The sequence below is a fragment of the Oryctolagus cuniculus genome, chromosome 1 (assembly GCF_964237555.1).
Source record: "Oryctolagus cuniculus chromosome 1, mOryCun1.1, whole genome shotgun sequence".
In the NCBI taxonomy this organism is placed as follows: domain Eukaryota; kingdom Metazoa; phylum Chordata; class Mammalia; order Lagomorpha; family Leporidae; genus Oryctolagus; species Oryctolagus cuniculus.
This window is the reverse complement of record NC_091432.1, coordinates 64,465,264-64,481,397: the sequence shown is the minus strand read 5'-3', so window position 1 is coordinate 64,481,397 and position 16,134 is coordinate 64,465,264. Positions and strand designations below refer to the sequence as shown.

Genomic DNA, 16,134 nt, shown 5'->3' with positions numbered 1-16,134 from the left:
CATATAGGATGCTGGCACTGCAGGCAATTTCAGGCTATAGTGCTGGCCCCACTTTTGTTTGTTGATCTCTGGATAGACATTTGTGTTGTTTCTACTTTTCAGTTGTTAAGAGCCATGCTGTTACGACTCATTATTTTATGTTATGTCATGCTGTTATGAATATTTGTATACAGGTTTTTGTTTTAACATCTGTTTTCAGATCTCTTGAGTACATACCTAGGCATGAAATTGCTGTGTCATATAGTAATTCTGTGTTTTACTCTTTGAGGAACTGCCAAGAAGTTTTCCATAACAGGAGCCCCATTTTATATTCTTAACAGCAACGTATGAGGGTTCTGATTCTCCACATCCTTAATATTTTTTGTTATTATACTTAATATTTTTGTTATTATTGTTTTTTTTGTTATTATTATTTGTTATTATTAATACTTAATGTTTTTTGTTATTATCGGTTTATAACTGTCATCGTGGGTGTGAAGTGGTACTTCATGTGTTTTTTTTTTTTTTCTTCTTTTTTTTTTTTTTTTTTTAACAGGCAGAGTGGACAGTGAGAGAGAGAGAGAGAGAGAGAGAAAGGTCTTCCTTTGCCGTTGGTTCACCCTCCAATGGCTGCCGTGGCCGGTGTGCTGCGGCCAGCGCACTGCGCTGATCCAAAGCCAGGAGCCAGGTGCTTCTCCTGGTCTCCCATGTGGGTGCAGGGCCCAAGCACTTGGGCCATCCTCCACTGCACTCCCGGGCCACAGCAGAGAGCTGGCCTGGACGAGGGGCAACCAGGGCAGAATCCAGCGCCCCGACTGGGACTAGAACCCGGTGTGCCGGTGCCGCTAGTGGAGGATTAGCATACTGAGCTGCGGCGCCGGCCTTCATGTGGTTTTGATCTGTATTTCCCTAATGACTGATGTTGTTGAGCATCTTTTCATGTGATAGATAACCATTTATATATCACCTCAGAGAAATGCTTATTCACATCCTTTGCCTGTTTTTAAATTAGGTTGTCTTTGGTTTTTGGTTGAAGTGTACTAGACTCTTATCAGATATTTGATTTGCAAATACTTTTCCATCCTATGGTTCTTTCATATAATAATATATATAATACCTTTTATTGCATAAAGCCTACATTTTAGTAAAGTCTAGTTTGCCTTTTTTTTTTTTTGACTATGCTTTTGGATTTTGGTTTCTAAGTATCCTTTTCAAATCCAACATCATAAAGTTTTACCCCTGTGTTTTCTTTTAAGGATTTTAAAGTTTTAGCTGTTTCATTTATGTCTTTGATCCTTTTTGAATTATATTTATAAAGAGATAGAGGTCCAACTTAGATGTTGCATGTGGAAGTGTTGTCCCAACATCATTTATTGGAGAGATTATTTTTTCCCTAGGGAATGAATGGTCTTGGTACCCTTGTCAAAAATAAGTTGGTTAATAGATGTTTGATTTTCTTTTCTGGTCTATTACTCTGTTCTGTTTAATAACACAATAAACCAGCTAGACTTGATGGACACACACAACACTGTAGCTAGCAAAGCAGCATATATATGGTCTTCCCAAGTGTGCAGAGCATAGACCAAGTGTTAGGTATAAACAATTATCCGTAAACTTTATAACGATTTAAATCATGAGTTATCTTCTCTGTCTACAGTTGGAACGAAGCTAGAAATAATTTAATAGAAGAAAAACTAGAGACCGACGCCGTGGCTCAATAGGCTAATCCTCCGCCTGTGGCGCTGGCACACCGGGTTCTAGTCCCAGTCGGGGCGCCGGATTCTGTCCTGGTTGCTCCTCTTCCAGTCCAGCTCTCTGCTGTGGCCCGGGAGTGCAGTGGAGGATGGCCCAAGTCCTTGGGCCCTGCACCCACATGGGAGACCAGGAGAAGCACCTGGCTCCCGGCGGTGCGCCAGCTGCAGCAGCCATTTGAGGGGTGAACCAATGGCAAAGGAAGACCTTTCTCTCTGTCTCTCTCTCTCACTGTCCACTCTGCCTGTCAAAAAAAAAAAAAAAAAAAAAAGAAAAACTAGGAAATTTGCAAACATGGAGATTAAGCAGCCACTTTTTTTTTTTTTTAAAGGTTTATTTCTTTTATTTGAAAGGCAGAGTTACAGAGAGGCAGAGGCAGAGAGGCAGAGAGAGGTCTTCCATCTGCTGGTTCACTCCACAAATGGCCACAATGACCAGAGCTGTGCTGATCTGAAGCTAGGAGCCAGGAACCTTTTCAGGGTCTCCCATGCAGGTGCAGGGGCCCAAGGACTTGGCCCTCTTCTACTGCTTTCCCAGGCCATAGCAGAGAACTGGATTGGAAGAGGAGCAGCCAGAACTGACTTCCTCCCTCCCTCCCTCCCTGAAAGGTAGAGTTACAGAGAGGCAAAGAAAGAGAGAGGTCCTCCATCCATTGGCTTGCTCCCCAAGTGGCTGCCAACGGCGGCAGCTGGGTAGAACCGAAGCCAGGAGGCAGGAGCTTCTTCTGGTTCTCCCACGCAGGTGCAGGGGCCCAAGCACTTGGGCCATCTTCTACTGCTTTCCCAGGCCATAGCAGAGAGCTGGATCTGAAGTGGAGCAACCAGGACTCGAACTGGCGCCCATATGGGATGTCAGCACTGCAGGTGGCCGCTTTATCTGCTATGACACAGCGCCGGCCCCAGAACTAAATCTTAAAAAAAAAAAGATTCTCAGTGAAATACTGTACTAGGAAACCAAATGAAACCTCATGTTAAAAGGATTATACACCATGACTAAATGAGGTTCATCCCAGGAATGCTAAGATGGTTCAAAATAAGAAAATCAGTTAATGAAATACACAATATTAATAGAAAGAATGGGGGGAAATTCACGTGATTGTTTCAATAGAGGGAAAAAATTTGAAAAATCCTCAGCAAAGTAGGAGTAGAAGGAAGCTTGCTTCATTAACTTTTTAAAAATTAAATTAGATCCTTTGAAATACTTGATAATGTATTTCATTTGTTCCATGGCAGCTTTTTCCACCTATTTTTCTTGTTTTGTTTTTCTCTTTAATATTTTGTATTTGTATAGATATTGCTGCTGCTCTCTTTTTGGTTGCTTGTTTTTGAACGAGCTTTTTTCCCCCTATTCCTCATACTCCCACTCCCTTTTTAGGATATCAGATATTGGTAGCTCTGGGTGGCCATTGCCAAATTTATAGTAATTTCCTTTCCAAGAAGGGTTGCATGTATGAGTTTTAAAAGACTTTATTTCTCTTCAGCCATTTTGTGAAGATTGGCTGCTACTAGGGCTGTTCATAGTGCTGGCTCCTTTACTATCTTTTTGCCAAAATCAGCAATCCAGTTCCTGCCAATGTGGCTTATTTGTCTGATTCCTAATTTAGTTCCGTCTACTTTAGTTCTTCAAACGATGAGCAAGGAAGCTTCTTCCATAAGCCTATGTTCCTTGTTTTTTGTTGTTGCAAATGCTGAATTTAAGTTTCATGTCTCAGGAAGTATGCTTGAAGAAATGTGCCCTCCATTGGAGTTTTGAAACTTCGTGCCTTATTGTTTCCCTTTTTCTCTTGGTTAATTTTCTCTCCTTTTGGCATGTGGTGTTTATTCTTTATTATTATTCTAAGAATTTTTTTTCATCTACTTGTAAGAGTTGTGAGGAGGGCGAGCAAGATAGAGATATAGATATTGAGAGATCTTCCTTCCACTGGTTCACTCCCTTGGCAGCAACAATCGTGGCTGGATTGCACTAAGCCAAGAGTCTGTGACTCCATCTGGTCTAGAGGCAGAGCAGCCAGGAAGCTGGCACTGTGCTATGGGATGGGGTGGTCCCAAGTGGTTACCCTGCTGCACCACAACACCTGTCTCCCACTTACACTCTATATGTCTCCCAGTCTTACTGGAGATCCCATTTGCATTTATGTTTCTCACTGTTAATACTGCTTTTGGGTGATTCCTGGGATAAGAAGAGGGAGATTTGACTTTTTCTGTCATTTAAGGCCAGAAGTACTTAAAATATATTTTTGTTAGTACTTTACATATTCATTTAATCAAAATGTTTGAATTGGATTAACTGTATAATTATAAACTGTGGAATGTAATATTTGTACTTTTTTTTAACAAATACTTTCATGACATTTGCTATATGTCAAGTTTGTTCCAAATACTTCACAAATATATACTCATTTAGCCTTCATAATAATCCTAAATGCTTCAACTGGTTGGGGCTGGGCAGAGGATGCAGCTGGCAGCCGGAAGCTCAGCTCTGGTCTCCCACTTGAGTGCAGGAATCCAGTCACTTCAGCTCGCACTGCTGCCTCCCAGAATCTGTAGGATCAATATTTTTTGTTAGAAGCCAAATAATTTGATCTTTGCCAGACTTAGCTTCAGTTGTCCCTTCAGCTTGCTTTTGTTTTATTGAAAAACAGTTCTTTTTTTGTAATTTCAGATAATCATTTTAATGCTGTTTAAATATTGTTATAATATAAAACAGCTCTTGAATACTGTTTATCTGTTGTTGCATTGATGGACACCTGGACTGTTTTTGGCTATTTGTAAATAAAAGTGTTATAAATGTTTTTGTACAAATGTTTTTGGTGGAGATATATTTTTCCATTTCTCTTAGTAAATACCTACTGTTAGAATTGCTCTATCAGGATTGTTTAATCATGTAAGAAATGATAGGCTTTCTCCCAAAGTGGCTGTCATTTTATACTGCCTCCAACAACACGTTCAAATTTCAGTGCTCTTTGTCCTCATTGGTATTTATAGTTACCTGTCTTTAACTTTAGCCAACCTGGTGTATGTATCTTTATTTTTTAAACATTTCTATTTGTTTAGAAGACAGAGAGACAGAAAGAGCTCTTCTATTGGCCTGTTGACTCCCAAAATGTCTGCAACAGCCAGGCCTGGCCAGGCCAAATGCAGAAGCTCAGAACTTAGTCTCCCATGTGGGTGGCAGGGACCCAAGTTCTTGAGCCATCACCTGCTGCCTTCTAAGGTGCACATTAGCAGGAAGCTGCAATTAGAAGCAGAACCAGAATTTGAACCCAGGTACTTTGATAGGGGTCCCAAGTGGCATTTTAACTGCTGTGCCAAATGGCTGCCCTGTATCTTTATTTTTTTAATGTTCATATTGTGCTTACTGATACCCTATCTCCATTGCCACCATTAATAATTTGAACATTCTTGGATGTTCTTATGGCTGATAATATTCCATGCTATGAATGTATCACATCTTTATTAGATATTCATTCTCAGATGGCTATTTGGGTTATTTTTACTTTTTGGCTGTTATGAATAATACTGTTATAAACACCCATTTAACAGTTTCTGTATGGACATATGTTTTCCTGTCACTCCCCCTCTTCATGGAGGAACGACACTAAGCCCTGCCTAGGCTTCCTATCCGAGTCACGGCACCATTATGTCGCTCCCCCTCTTCGTGGAGGAACGACACAGGACCCTGCGCTGTTCTTTTGTCTGCTCGGCCCTCCCCGGGTTTGCTGCTGGTTCTTCCCGGGTTGGCTACCGTCCCTTCCACCTCCGTGGAAGGGCGGTTCCCCCTAGCCACTTTCCCTACTTCCGCGGGGGAGTGGCACACCGCCGGCCGGCTCTCTCGGGGGCTGCACAGGTGTTCCTTCAGATAGATGTTCCCCTTAGATGTTCCTGGTGCCTGTTGTCTCTCTCCTCCTTTATAGTCCTCTTCCACCAATCCCAACTCTGCTACCCACACGCCGAGTACGCTGCTCTCCTCCAATCAGGAGCAAGATTAGCTCCTGCAACTCAGTCAATCAAATTGGCGAGAGGCAGCTGCGTAGAAGTTGTTACTCCCTTCTCAGCGCCATATTGTGGGAGAGCAGATGCATAGAATAAGTCTTAATTCCAGTAACTTAGTCTAGTCCGAGTTGCTCCCCACATTTTCCTATGTACCTGGGAATGGAACTGATGGCTCATGTGGTAACTGTATTTATATACATTTGAGGAGCTCCCAGGCTGTTTTCCACTGCAGCTGCACCCCTTTGCATCTTCAATACCCTACATGAGAGTTCTAATTTCTCCACATCAAGGGAGATGAGTGTCATGGTGCAGCAGGTTCAGATGTTACTTAGTATGCCTGCATCCCATGTAGTGCCAGATCAAGTCCCAGCTACTCCGTTTCTGATCCAGCTTCCTGTTAATGTATCCAGGAGGCAACAGATGATGGCTCAAGTACTTCAGACCTTGCCACCCATGTGAGAGATCTGAATGAAGTTCCAAGGTCTTGGTTTTGGCCTAGCCTGGCCCCAGCGTTGGGGGCATTTGGGGAGTGAACTGGTAGATGGAAATTTGCTCCCCATGTGCTGCCGCCGGCCCCCTTTATCAATCTGCCTCTCAAATAAAATAAAAAATAAATAAATGAGCAAATATTATTAAAAAAAACAGCTCTGTGGGTCTTGGCTGTCTGATGATTTTTAAGAATTGAACACTAAGACTTTGATTTTAAGGGGATGGGCATTTGTAGCAGTGGTTAAGATGCTGTTTGGGATGATGCTGTCTCCATTATCAGATCAGATGTTGTTGCAGTGCTAATATTCAGGTAACTCTTATTTTTCATAATAACCTCAAAACACAAGAGTAGTGATGGTGGCAATTTGGATATGCCAAAGAAAAGGCATAAAGTGCTTCTCTCTCTTTCTTATAAAAGATTTATTTATGTGGTGCTGTGGCGCAGAAGGTTAATCCTCTACCTGCGGTGCCAGCATCCCAGATGGGTGCCAGTTCTAGTCCCAGCTGCTGTTCTTCTGATCCAGCTCTCTGCTAAGGCCTGGGAAAGCAGTGGAAGATGGTCCAGGTGCTTGGGCCCCACCCTCGTGGGAGACCTGGAAGAAGCTCCTGGCTTTGGATCTGCCTAGCTCTGGCCGTTGGAGAGTGAACCCGCGATGGAAGACCTTTCTTTCTGTCTTTCCCTCTCACTGTCTGTAACTCTGCCACTCAAATAAATAAATAAGATTTATTTATAATAAGATTTATTGTCTTATTTATTTGAGTGGCAGAGTTACAGAGAGAGAAAGAGACAAAAAGAGGTCTATAATCCACTGGTTCATTCCCCAAATGGCTGGCTGTAATGGCGCTGGAGTTGGGCACATCTGAAGTCAGGAGCCAGGAGCTTCTTCCAGGTCTCCCCTGTGGGTTCAGGGGCCAAAGCATCTTCCACTGTTTTCCTAGGCCATCAGCAGGGAGCTTGATTGGAAGTGGAGCAGCCAGGATTCAAACTGGCATTCACATGGTTGTGCTGGTGCTGCAGGCAGAGGCTTAGCCTACACCATAGCACCAGCACCAATAAAGTGCTTCTTCTAAGTGAAAAGGTAGACATTCTTGACTTAAGAAAAAAGGAAAAAGATCATATACTAAGATTGCTAAGATGTATTGTAAGAGTGAATCTTCTATTCATGAAACCATGAAGGGGGCAAAATAAATTTATGCCAGTTTTGATATCTGAATTGGTGGTGGGTAACAAACTGCAGAAAGTAAAACAACAGATAAGGGGAACTACTATATTTTCTGAGACATGTCTACTTTGTGCTATCTAGAGACATATCTACTTAAGTCCTTTGCCCATTGTTGAATCATGTTGCTTTGTTAATAAGTTTTAGAAGTTCTCTGTATTTCTGTTAATTTATCAGATTATTTTTTCAATTATTTTCTCCCATTCTTTTTATTGTGTTGATAGTATCTTCTGATACCCAATTTTTCTTTTTTTTAAAGAGTTATTTATTTATTTGAAAGTCAGAGTTACATGGAAAGAGAAGGAAAGGCAGAGAGAGAGAGAGAGAGAGAGAGAGAGAGGAAGAGAGAGAGAGAGAGGTCTTCCGTCTGTTAGTTCACTCCCCATTTGGCCGCAACCAATTGCTAGAGTTCCAAAGCCAGGAGCCAGGAGCCAGGAGCTTCTTCCAGGTTTCCCACACTGGTGCAGGGGCCCAAGAACTTGGGCCATCTTCTATTGCTTTCCCAGACCATAGCAGAGAGCTGAATGGGAAGAGGAGCAGCAGGGACTAAAACTAGCGGTCTTATGGGATACCGGTGCTTCGGGCCAGGGCTTTAACCCGCTGAGCCACAGAGCTGGCCCCAGTATGTGTTTTTGATATTGCAGAAATCATCATGGGATTTTGATAGATTGCATTAAATCTGTAATTTCTGTAGGTGGTGTTGACATTTTAGCAATGTTAAGTTTCCCCATCCATGATTATGACATATCTTTCCATTTATGTTTTCTTCTTAATAATTTCTTTCAGAATTCTTTTATAGTTTCTATTATATAAGTTAGTTCCTGAGTATATCCTATTCTTTTAAATATTTTTGTAAATAGACTTTTTGTCTATTTCATTTCCAGATTATTCTGTGTTTGTATATAGAATTGTAACAGAATTTTGTGTTTAGACTTTGTGTCTTGCTACTTTGGTGACTTCATTAGTATTTTTTTCCTCCCAAGATTTACTGATTTTTTTTCTTAAAGGCAGTTACAGAGAGAGAAAGGGAGAGAGAGATCTTCCACCCACTGTTTGACTCCCTAAATGGCCACATTAGAAGTCATTTCAGCAGGAAGGAGAGGGATTTGTGTCAAAGGAAGGAGGTGCAGCACAAGTGGCTGGCCCCTTTTCATCTGCCCTTCTGTTATCGAAGCAGCAGTTTGCAAGCAGAGCACAGAACCCCAGTAGTATAGGGCAAGAATCATTTTGCCAACCCTAGCTCTCAGGTTGCTCCAGGAGTTTTTTGTTTTTGTTGATTTTTTTTTTAAAGATTTATTTATTTATTTTAAAGAGGCTGAGGCAGAGGAAGAGAGGGAGGGAAGAAGGGAGGGGGGAGGGGGAGAGAGAGAGAGAGAGAGATAATGTTTTTCATCCACTGGTTCACTCTCCAAATGGCTGCAACAGCAGAGCTGGGCTGATCAGAATCCAGGAGCCAGGAGCTCCTTCCAGGTCTCCCACGCGGGTACAGGGCCCCAAGCACTTGAGCCATCTTCAACTGCTCTCCCAGGCCATAGCAGGGAGCTGGATCAGAAGTGGAGCAGCTGGGACTTGAACCAAAACCTATATGGGATCCTTTCACTGCAGGTGGTGGCTTTACCCACCATGCCACAGCACTGGCCCCTGCTGCAGGAGTTTGAGGAGTAGGGGCTGGTGGCTTATTGTTCTAGGAACTGAAATTGGCTGAAATGAATCACAGTTTTTCAACCAAGCCTTCCCCTGGAACTTGAAAGTCTTAGTCAACTCCAGCGTTCCAAAATAGTTAGATGAGACAGATTCCTACCAGAGACTGAGTCTGCCAGTGCCATTTTTGTCTACATGGGGAGATAAATTCTTGCTGCTTCCCAATCTGCTGTCTTCCCGGAAACTTTTCTGTTTAAATTTTGAATCTACTGGAGACATTTAATGTATAAAACCTTTTATTATTATTGATGTTATTCATTTCAAACACCTTTAAATAAGCATCAATTTTTGGGTTTAAAGTGAAAATTTTCCCCTTGATTATTTTTATTTTTTTAACATTTTTTATGGTGACAGTATTTATAATTTCTTATTTAGCTTAGACAAATTTGATCTCAAACTTATAAAAGGCTGCAGAAATTCAGTAAAATTCTTGGCCTATCAAGGCTAATATTTAAATGATTATTTTTAATATCAAGAAATTATTTACTCAAAACAAATCTAGTAAGATTTGAAGTAGTTGTATTTGTTATAGAAGAAATCTAAAGTCATATTGATGAATGTAAATAACTTTTTAAATGTCCAAGTCTTTGTTTTAAATTTAGATTTATTTATTTGAAAGAGGGACAGAGAGCTAAAGGGAGAGTGAGAATGAGACAGAGAGAGATATCTTTCACCTACTGGTTCACTCTCCAAATGTCTGTAATAGTCAGGACTAGACAAGGCTGAACATTGGGGGCAGAAACCCAAGTACTTGGGCCATTATATGCTGCCTTCCCACATGTGCTAAAAGGAAGTTTGTTCAAAAAAAAAAAAAAGGAGGTGCCAGGACTCAAGCCAGCTCTCTGGTTGGTGGATGGTGGCGTAACCTTCTTTGCCACACACAAAAATTGTCCTGACAATTTTTAAAGTGGAATTTTGGCTTCTTGCTTTTTTTCTGTTTTAACTCTTTTTCCCTTTCATCACCTCTTCTTCTTCCTGTTTTTTGATTTTATTTATTTATTTGAGCTGTATAGTTATAGACAGTGAGAGGGAGAGACAGAGAGAAATGTCTTCCATCTGCTGGTTTACTCCCTAAATGACTGCAATGGCAGGGCTGGGCCCATCTGAAGCCAGGAGCCTCCTCTGGGTCTCGGACATGCTTGGGCCATCTTCTACTACTTTCCCAGGCCACAGCAGAGAGCTGGATTGGAAAGGGAGCAGTTGGGACTAGAACTGGTGCCCATTTGGGATGCTGGTACCTCAGGTGGAGGATTAACCTACTGCACCACAGCGTTGGCCCCCTACTTTTTTAAAACAATTATTTGAAAGAGTTAGAGAGGAAAAGAGGAAGAGACAGAGAGGTCTTTCATCTGCTGGTTCACTCCCCAATTGGCTGCTATGGCCGAGGCTGGGTGGGGCTGAAGCCAGAAGCCAGGAGCTTCCTTCAGATCTCCCATGTGAGTGCAAGGGCCCAAGCACTCAGGCCATTCTCTGCTGCTTTCCCAGGTGCATTAGCAGGGAACAGGATTGGAGGTGGAGCAGCCAGGACTCAAACCAGCACCCCTGGCATCACAGGCAGTGGCTTTAACCACTATACCACAGTGCTGGCCCTTCCCTTGCCCTTCTGTTAACTAAGGGTTTTTTCTTTTAAAAATTTAATTATTTGTTTGAAAGACACAGAGAGAGAGACAGACAAGATATCCTTTCTGATGGTTCACTCCTCAAATGCTCGTAACAGCTGAGGCTAGGCCAGGCTGAAGCCAAGAGCCTGGAACTCATTCTTGGTCCCCCACATGGGTGGCAGGGACCCAGTTACTTACGTCATCACCTGCTGCCTCCCAGGATGCACATTAGCAGGAAGCCAGAATTGGATGGAGCTGGGACTCAAGCCCAGGCACTTCAGTCTGGGAGGGATGCAGGTATCTCAAGTGATGTTTGAACTGATAGACCAAAGCTTTGTCTGATTTCTCATTGGTGTATCTTTGTCTTGGTGCAGTGATATTAAGAGTACAGATCTCTGGCCCATAACAGAAAAGTCTTTGAACCCAGAACATTTAGGAGAAATTGTCAGTGTTTCCACATCTCATTGACTTTACAGTGCCTGTGCTTTGTAAAGCATCATGTAATTTTGCATGCTATTAAGAGAAGAAAATACTGGCATTCAAAATTATAAGACATGGGGTAAGTGAGTGGCCTCGTGGTTAAGATACTAATTAAGACGCTCATCTTGGACCAGTATTGTGGCACAGTGGTTAGGCCAACAACTGCAACACCGGCATCCCACATGGCTGCCGGTTGGAGTCCCAGCTGCTGCTGCCGCTGCTGCTCCTCTTCTTTTTCTTCCTTTCCTCCTTCCTTCCTTCCCTCCTACCTTCCTTCCTTCCCTCCCTTCCCTTCCTCTTCCTCCTCCCCCTCCCCTTCTTCCCCTTTTTCCCCTTCTCCTCCCCTCCCCTTCCCTTTCCCTTTCCTCCATCCTCTCCTTCTCCTTCCTCCTCCCTTCCCCATCTCCCTTCCTCCTTCCTTCCTTCCCCTCTCTTTCCCTTCCTTTCCTTTCCCCTCTTTCTTTTCTTGCCTTCCCTTCTCTAGTCCTTTTTCTTCTTTCTTCTTTTTAAAAAGATGTTTGTTTATTTGAAAGGCAAAGTTGCAGAACGCACGTATGCATACACACAGAGATCTTCCATATGCTGGTTTATTCCCCAAATGGCTACAGCAGCCCCCAGCTCCAGTTTCCTGCTCATGTACCTGGTAAGGCAGCAAAGGATGCCCCAGGTACTTGAATCCCAGAACCCACATGGGAGACCAGATGGAGTTCTTGGGTCCTGGTTTCCATCTGGCCCAACCCCTGCTGTTGTAGCCATTTGGGGAGTGAACCAGTGGATGGAAGATCTCTCTCTCTCTCTGTCTCTCCTTTGCTCTGTAACTGCCTTTCAAGTAAATAAATAAATCTTTTAAATCTTTAAAAAAAAAAAAGGTCAATCAAACTATTGTACTTGATTGGTACCTGGCTCTGGCTTCCTGGGAGGAAGTGGTGATGGGCCAAGTGATTAAGTTCCTGCTATGCAGGTGACCTGGATTGAGGAACTGGACTGAATGAATGAGCTCCTGGCTTCAACCTCTGCCCCTGGTAGTTGTGGGCATTTGTCAAGTGGACTAGTAGATGAGCTGGCTTGCTATCTGTATCTGGCCTCTCAAATAAAAAAATTAAAAAGTAAAATAAGGCAAATTAATTCAGAGATGTATCTCTGTGTCATGAATGGTAATTTCTGCAAAGTATATACCTTAGAGTGTTTGAAATTTGATATATGTCTGAAAAGTATGCCCCTATCCTACAACATGTAACAAGTAGCCTTGTTCTTTGTTTTGTAATGCTCCAAAAAAAAAAAAAAAAAAAGGAAATTATTTAGCCATTTTTCATGTTGAGAAGCTGATAAAAATTTGATTTTCACCTTGTTTCTGTAGTTTCTCTTTGTTAGATATAGGTTCAATGAGGTTTTTAGTGCCTATCATGTATTGGCCCTTCTCATAACAGAAACCAATATTTATGTAGGTTTTACTGTATGCTAGGTACTATTTTGAGTACTTTATATAATTTCAAATAACTCAGTTTTACAGTATTCCTCTGAGATGAGTGTGGTTATTATCCCATATACCAAAGTGGAAATTGAGGTATAGAGAAGTTAAAAGTCTTGATCGGGTCATATACTAGTAAGTGGTGGGGCTAGGCTTTGTAGGTCATTGACTGCACAGGCCGTCCTGTTAGCAGTATTCCCAAGCACAGAGAGATAAGTAAATTCTTCCTGCCCACCAGCTGTCAGGTGGTATTCGAAGGTGTTTTGATAAGTGTACATGAAATTAGTAAGTTATACTTTTGGTAATTAATTTTCATTTCTATTTTTAGGACATTCAGTCAGAAGAAGGCTGCTATTGAAAGAGAATATGCACAGGTAAGCTTGAAATTGGAGGTCTCCATTCTAGGTATACCTCTTTTTCTTGGCTTAAGAGCAGATAAAGTTGTTGCAAAGAAGCCTTAGTATCCCCACTTCCTCTTTTACTTTTAATTTCCATCTCCATTTGATCTCTGCCATTTAAATCTTCAAATGAGGAGTTGTTATTCCTTATTACAAAAAAGCTTGTTAACCTTCTGAATGAAAATATTGTAAAATCATTTACCATATGTAAATTGTATATATTGTATATACGGTTGTATATATTGTAAATACTATTTACAATATATATAGTTACAAGTATGAATGATGACATACATTTTAAGTATATTCATTCATTCTGTTTTATATGTCCCATTCTTTGCAGTTTATGAAAGATTCACTTATTCAGTTAAGCATTTAGTTCTCATGAGCCTGTTGGCTTTCAGTGGATAGAATGGAGCCATTTAAAGTTGAACATTTCATTCTTTAATTTTATTATTATTATTTAAAAATAATTCCTTTGCCTTTTTTAAAAAAAGATTTATTTATTTGAAAGACAGTTACAGAGAGAGGGAAACACAGAGAGAACAAGAGAGAGAGAGAGAATTGATGATCAATCAATCTGCTGGTTCACTTTGCAAATGTTTGCAATAGCCAGGTCTGACCCAGGCTGAAGCCAAGAACTCCATCCTGGTCTCCCACATGGGTGCAGGGTCCCAAGTACTTGGGCCATCTTCCACTGCTCTCCCAGGCACATTAGCAGTGAGCTGGAGCAGAAGTGAACCACCATGTCTTAAAATGGTGCTCATACGGAGTGCCAGCATTGCAAGCAGCAGCTTAACTGTTACTCTGTGCCACAAATGCTGGCCTCAGTTCTTTTATTTTAATTATGTCCTTATTTGTGCCCCTAATAGTTAAATTTGCCTAGAAAAAATTATGTTGCTACTTGATTTTAAGATGTGTAAGAATCTATATTTTCATGCGTAAAAACAATTTAATAGAATTTGAGAAATGTGGTCCTTTTTGAGCAACACCTTCCTGTATGGAGTAGAATTGTAAAACTGTTCTCCCTAACACACCCAATTGTAGGAGACATTTTTGTGGGGATGGCATTGTGGCATAATGGGTTAAGCTGTAGCCTGCAGTGCCGGCATCCTATGTGGTTTGGTCCTGGCCACTCCGCTTCCAGTCCAGCTCCTTGATTACGTGCCTTGGAAAGCAGCAGAAAATGCCCAAGTAGTTGGGTCCCTGCACCTGTGGGAGACCCGAATGAAGCTCCTGTCTTTAGCCTGGCTTAGCTCTGGTCATTGGGGCCATTTGGGGAGTGAATACGTGGATGGAAATTCTCTCTTTTTCTTTCTCTCTGTCTCTTCCTCCCTCTATAACTGCCTTTCAAATAATAATAATAAAGGGCATTTTTGTGGCAGAATTTTGAAATACAGAACTTTAGAGAGAAAATCAGCGTATAGTAAATGCTGTGCATGAGAAACACTATTACTACTATTGCTTGTTCTTACTATAATGAGATGAAAGTCTGGTTTTCTTTTTTGTGCTTTGTCAGATTTTATTCCAATTTCATTTATTTGATGGGTAGCTATCTATATTTGATATGGTAGTCTTCAAATTTCTTGAACTCAAGATTCAAATTTGTGTTCAAGCTTATCAATGCTTAAAGTAACGAATAGCATGAGTTCTGGTGTTTATACTGAGCTTTTCCCTTATGCATTTATGATTACTAGTAATGATAGGTAACATTTGTTGAATCCTTTGTACTGGACTCTTTGATGAGTATTTTTACATTTGTTATTTGGTTTACTCCTCTTAATGCTGTCTAATGGGAACAGAATGTCCTTTACATATACATTTTCATACATGTAAATATATATGTAGATGTACAAAATTGAGATGATTTTTTAAAACAATACAAAGTAAAAGTTTTATATGATAGAGTCTTCTGTAACAAAATTTGTTTTTATCAAGTAAATAGGACATGTTTGTGATTAAAAATGTAAAATAGTACATTAAATTGCATGAAAATTAATTGTATTTTGTTCCTTTCCCTGTCTCCTTTATCAAAGGAAAGATTAAAAGCGGGTGCTTATTTTGCTTCTTCTGGTTATTATTTCCATAACTTTAAATAACATACTTAATTATCTTGATTTATCAATTCTATACATTATCATTGGTTACTTATAGTAAATGAGAAACTAATTTACTAAATCATCCCTTTCCAGCCTGCTCTATAGTTGTGACATATTTTTAGTGCCTTTATTACTTTTGTAACTCTAAATGATGTGTTTAAACTTCCATCTTTTTTATATGTTACTTCTGTGTATGGGTTTATGTATACCTACATTTACATATATATGTGTGTACATCACACACTGGGTTAGATTTTACAGAACAAATTTACCTTGAAAAGTTTCTTTAAATGTGTTTTAAGAGTATACATGGTTTTGTTTGAGTATTATATAACAATGTATGTAAGCTATCTGAAATATCTAATATATATTTCAAAAGTTCATAAGGTAATCATATGTAGAAATTAAAATGCTCCAATATCTTTCTGCTTGGGACAATTGGGTACATTTGTGGAAAGTCAATATGCTGTCTGTTCTTGTCTCTTGTCATCATACTTGCTTTTTGATGATTTTCCTCATTTCCCCTTACTCTTCAACGTTTTGCTAATTAATTTTTCAGTTTATTTCTTGAGGATATAGATAAAAATGTTTCTGTACTCTTTGTTTACCTAAAAAGTATTTTTGCTTCTTGTCAGTAGTGGAGAACTCCCTAAAATAGCTGACACATTTTTTCTATAGATTTTTGCCAATATGATTATATTAGGCCTGTTTGCAGACCCTGAATGAGGTTCTGCCCCTTTTGGTGATAGGACCTGATCAGAGAGGACAGTTGTACTATTTACATTATTTCTTTTTTTTTGCTTTTTTTTGGCTTCGTGTAAACTTTGGGAGATTGGTTTTTAAAAATTGAAATATAATGTATATAATGTATATGCTGAGGTGGATAAATCCTGAGTGTACCATTTGATAAATTTTTGTGAACATAGTTTGTAACTAATACCGAGATTAAGATGGT

The 16,134-nt window shown here is 40.5% G+C and overlaps 1 protein-coding gene across 4 annotated transcripts in view; it reads left to right on the top strand.

Moving 5' to 3' along the window:
- FCHSD2 (FCH and double SH3 domains 2) overlaps window positions 1-16,134 on the top strand; it is a 299,407-nt gene that overhangs the window by 39,406 nt on the left and 243,867 nt on the right. For all 4 annotated transcript variants that reach the window (XM_002708714.5, XM_051851103.2, XM_017344834.3 and 1 more), the window contains exon 3: window positions 13,011-13,056. In XM_002708714.5, coding sequence (XP_002708760.1) covers window positions 13,011-13,056 — 46 coding nt within the window. The remainder of the gene's footprint in view (window positions 1-13,010; window positions 13,057-16,134) is intronic.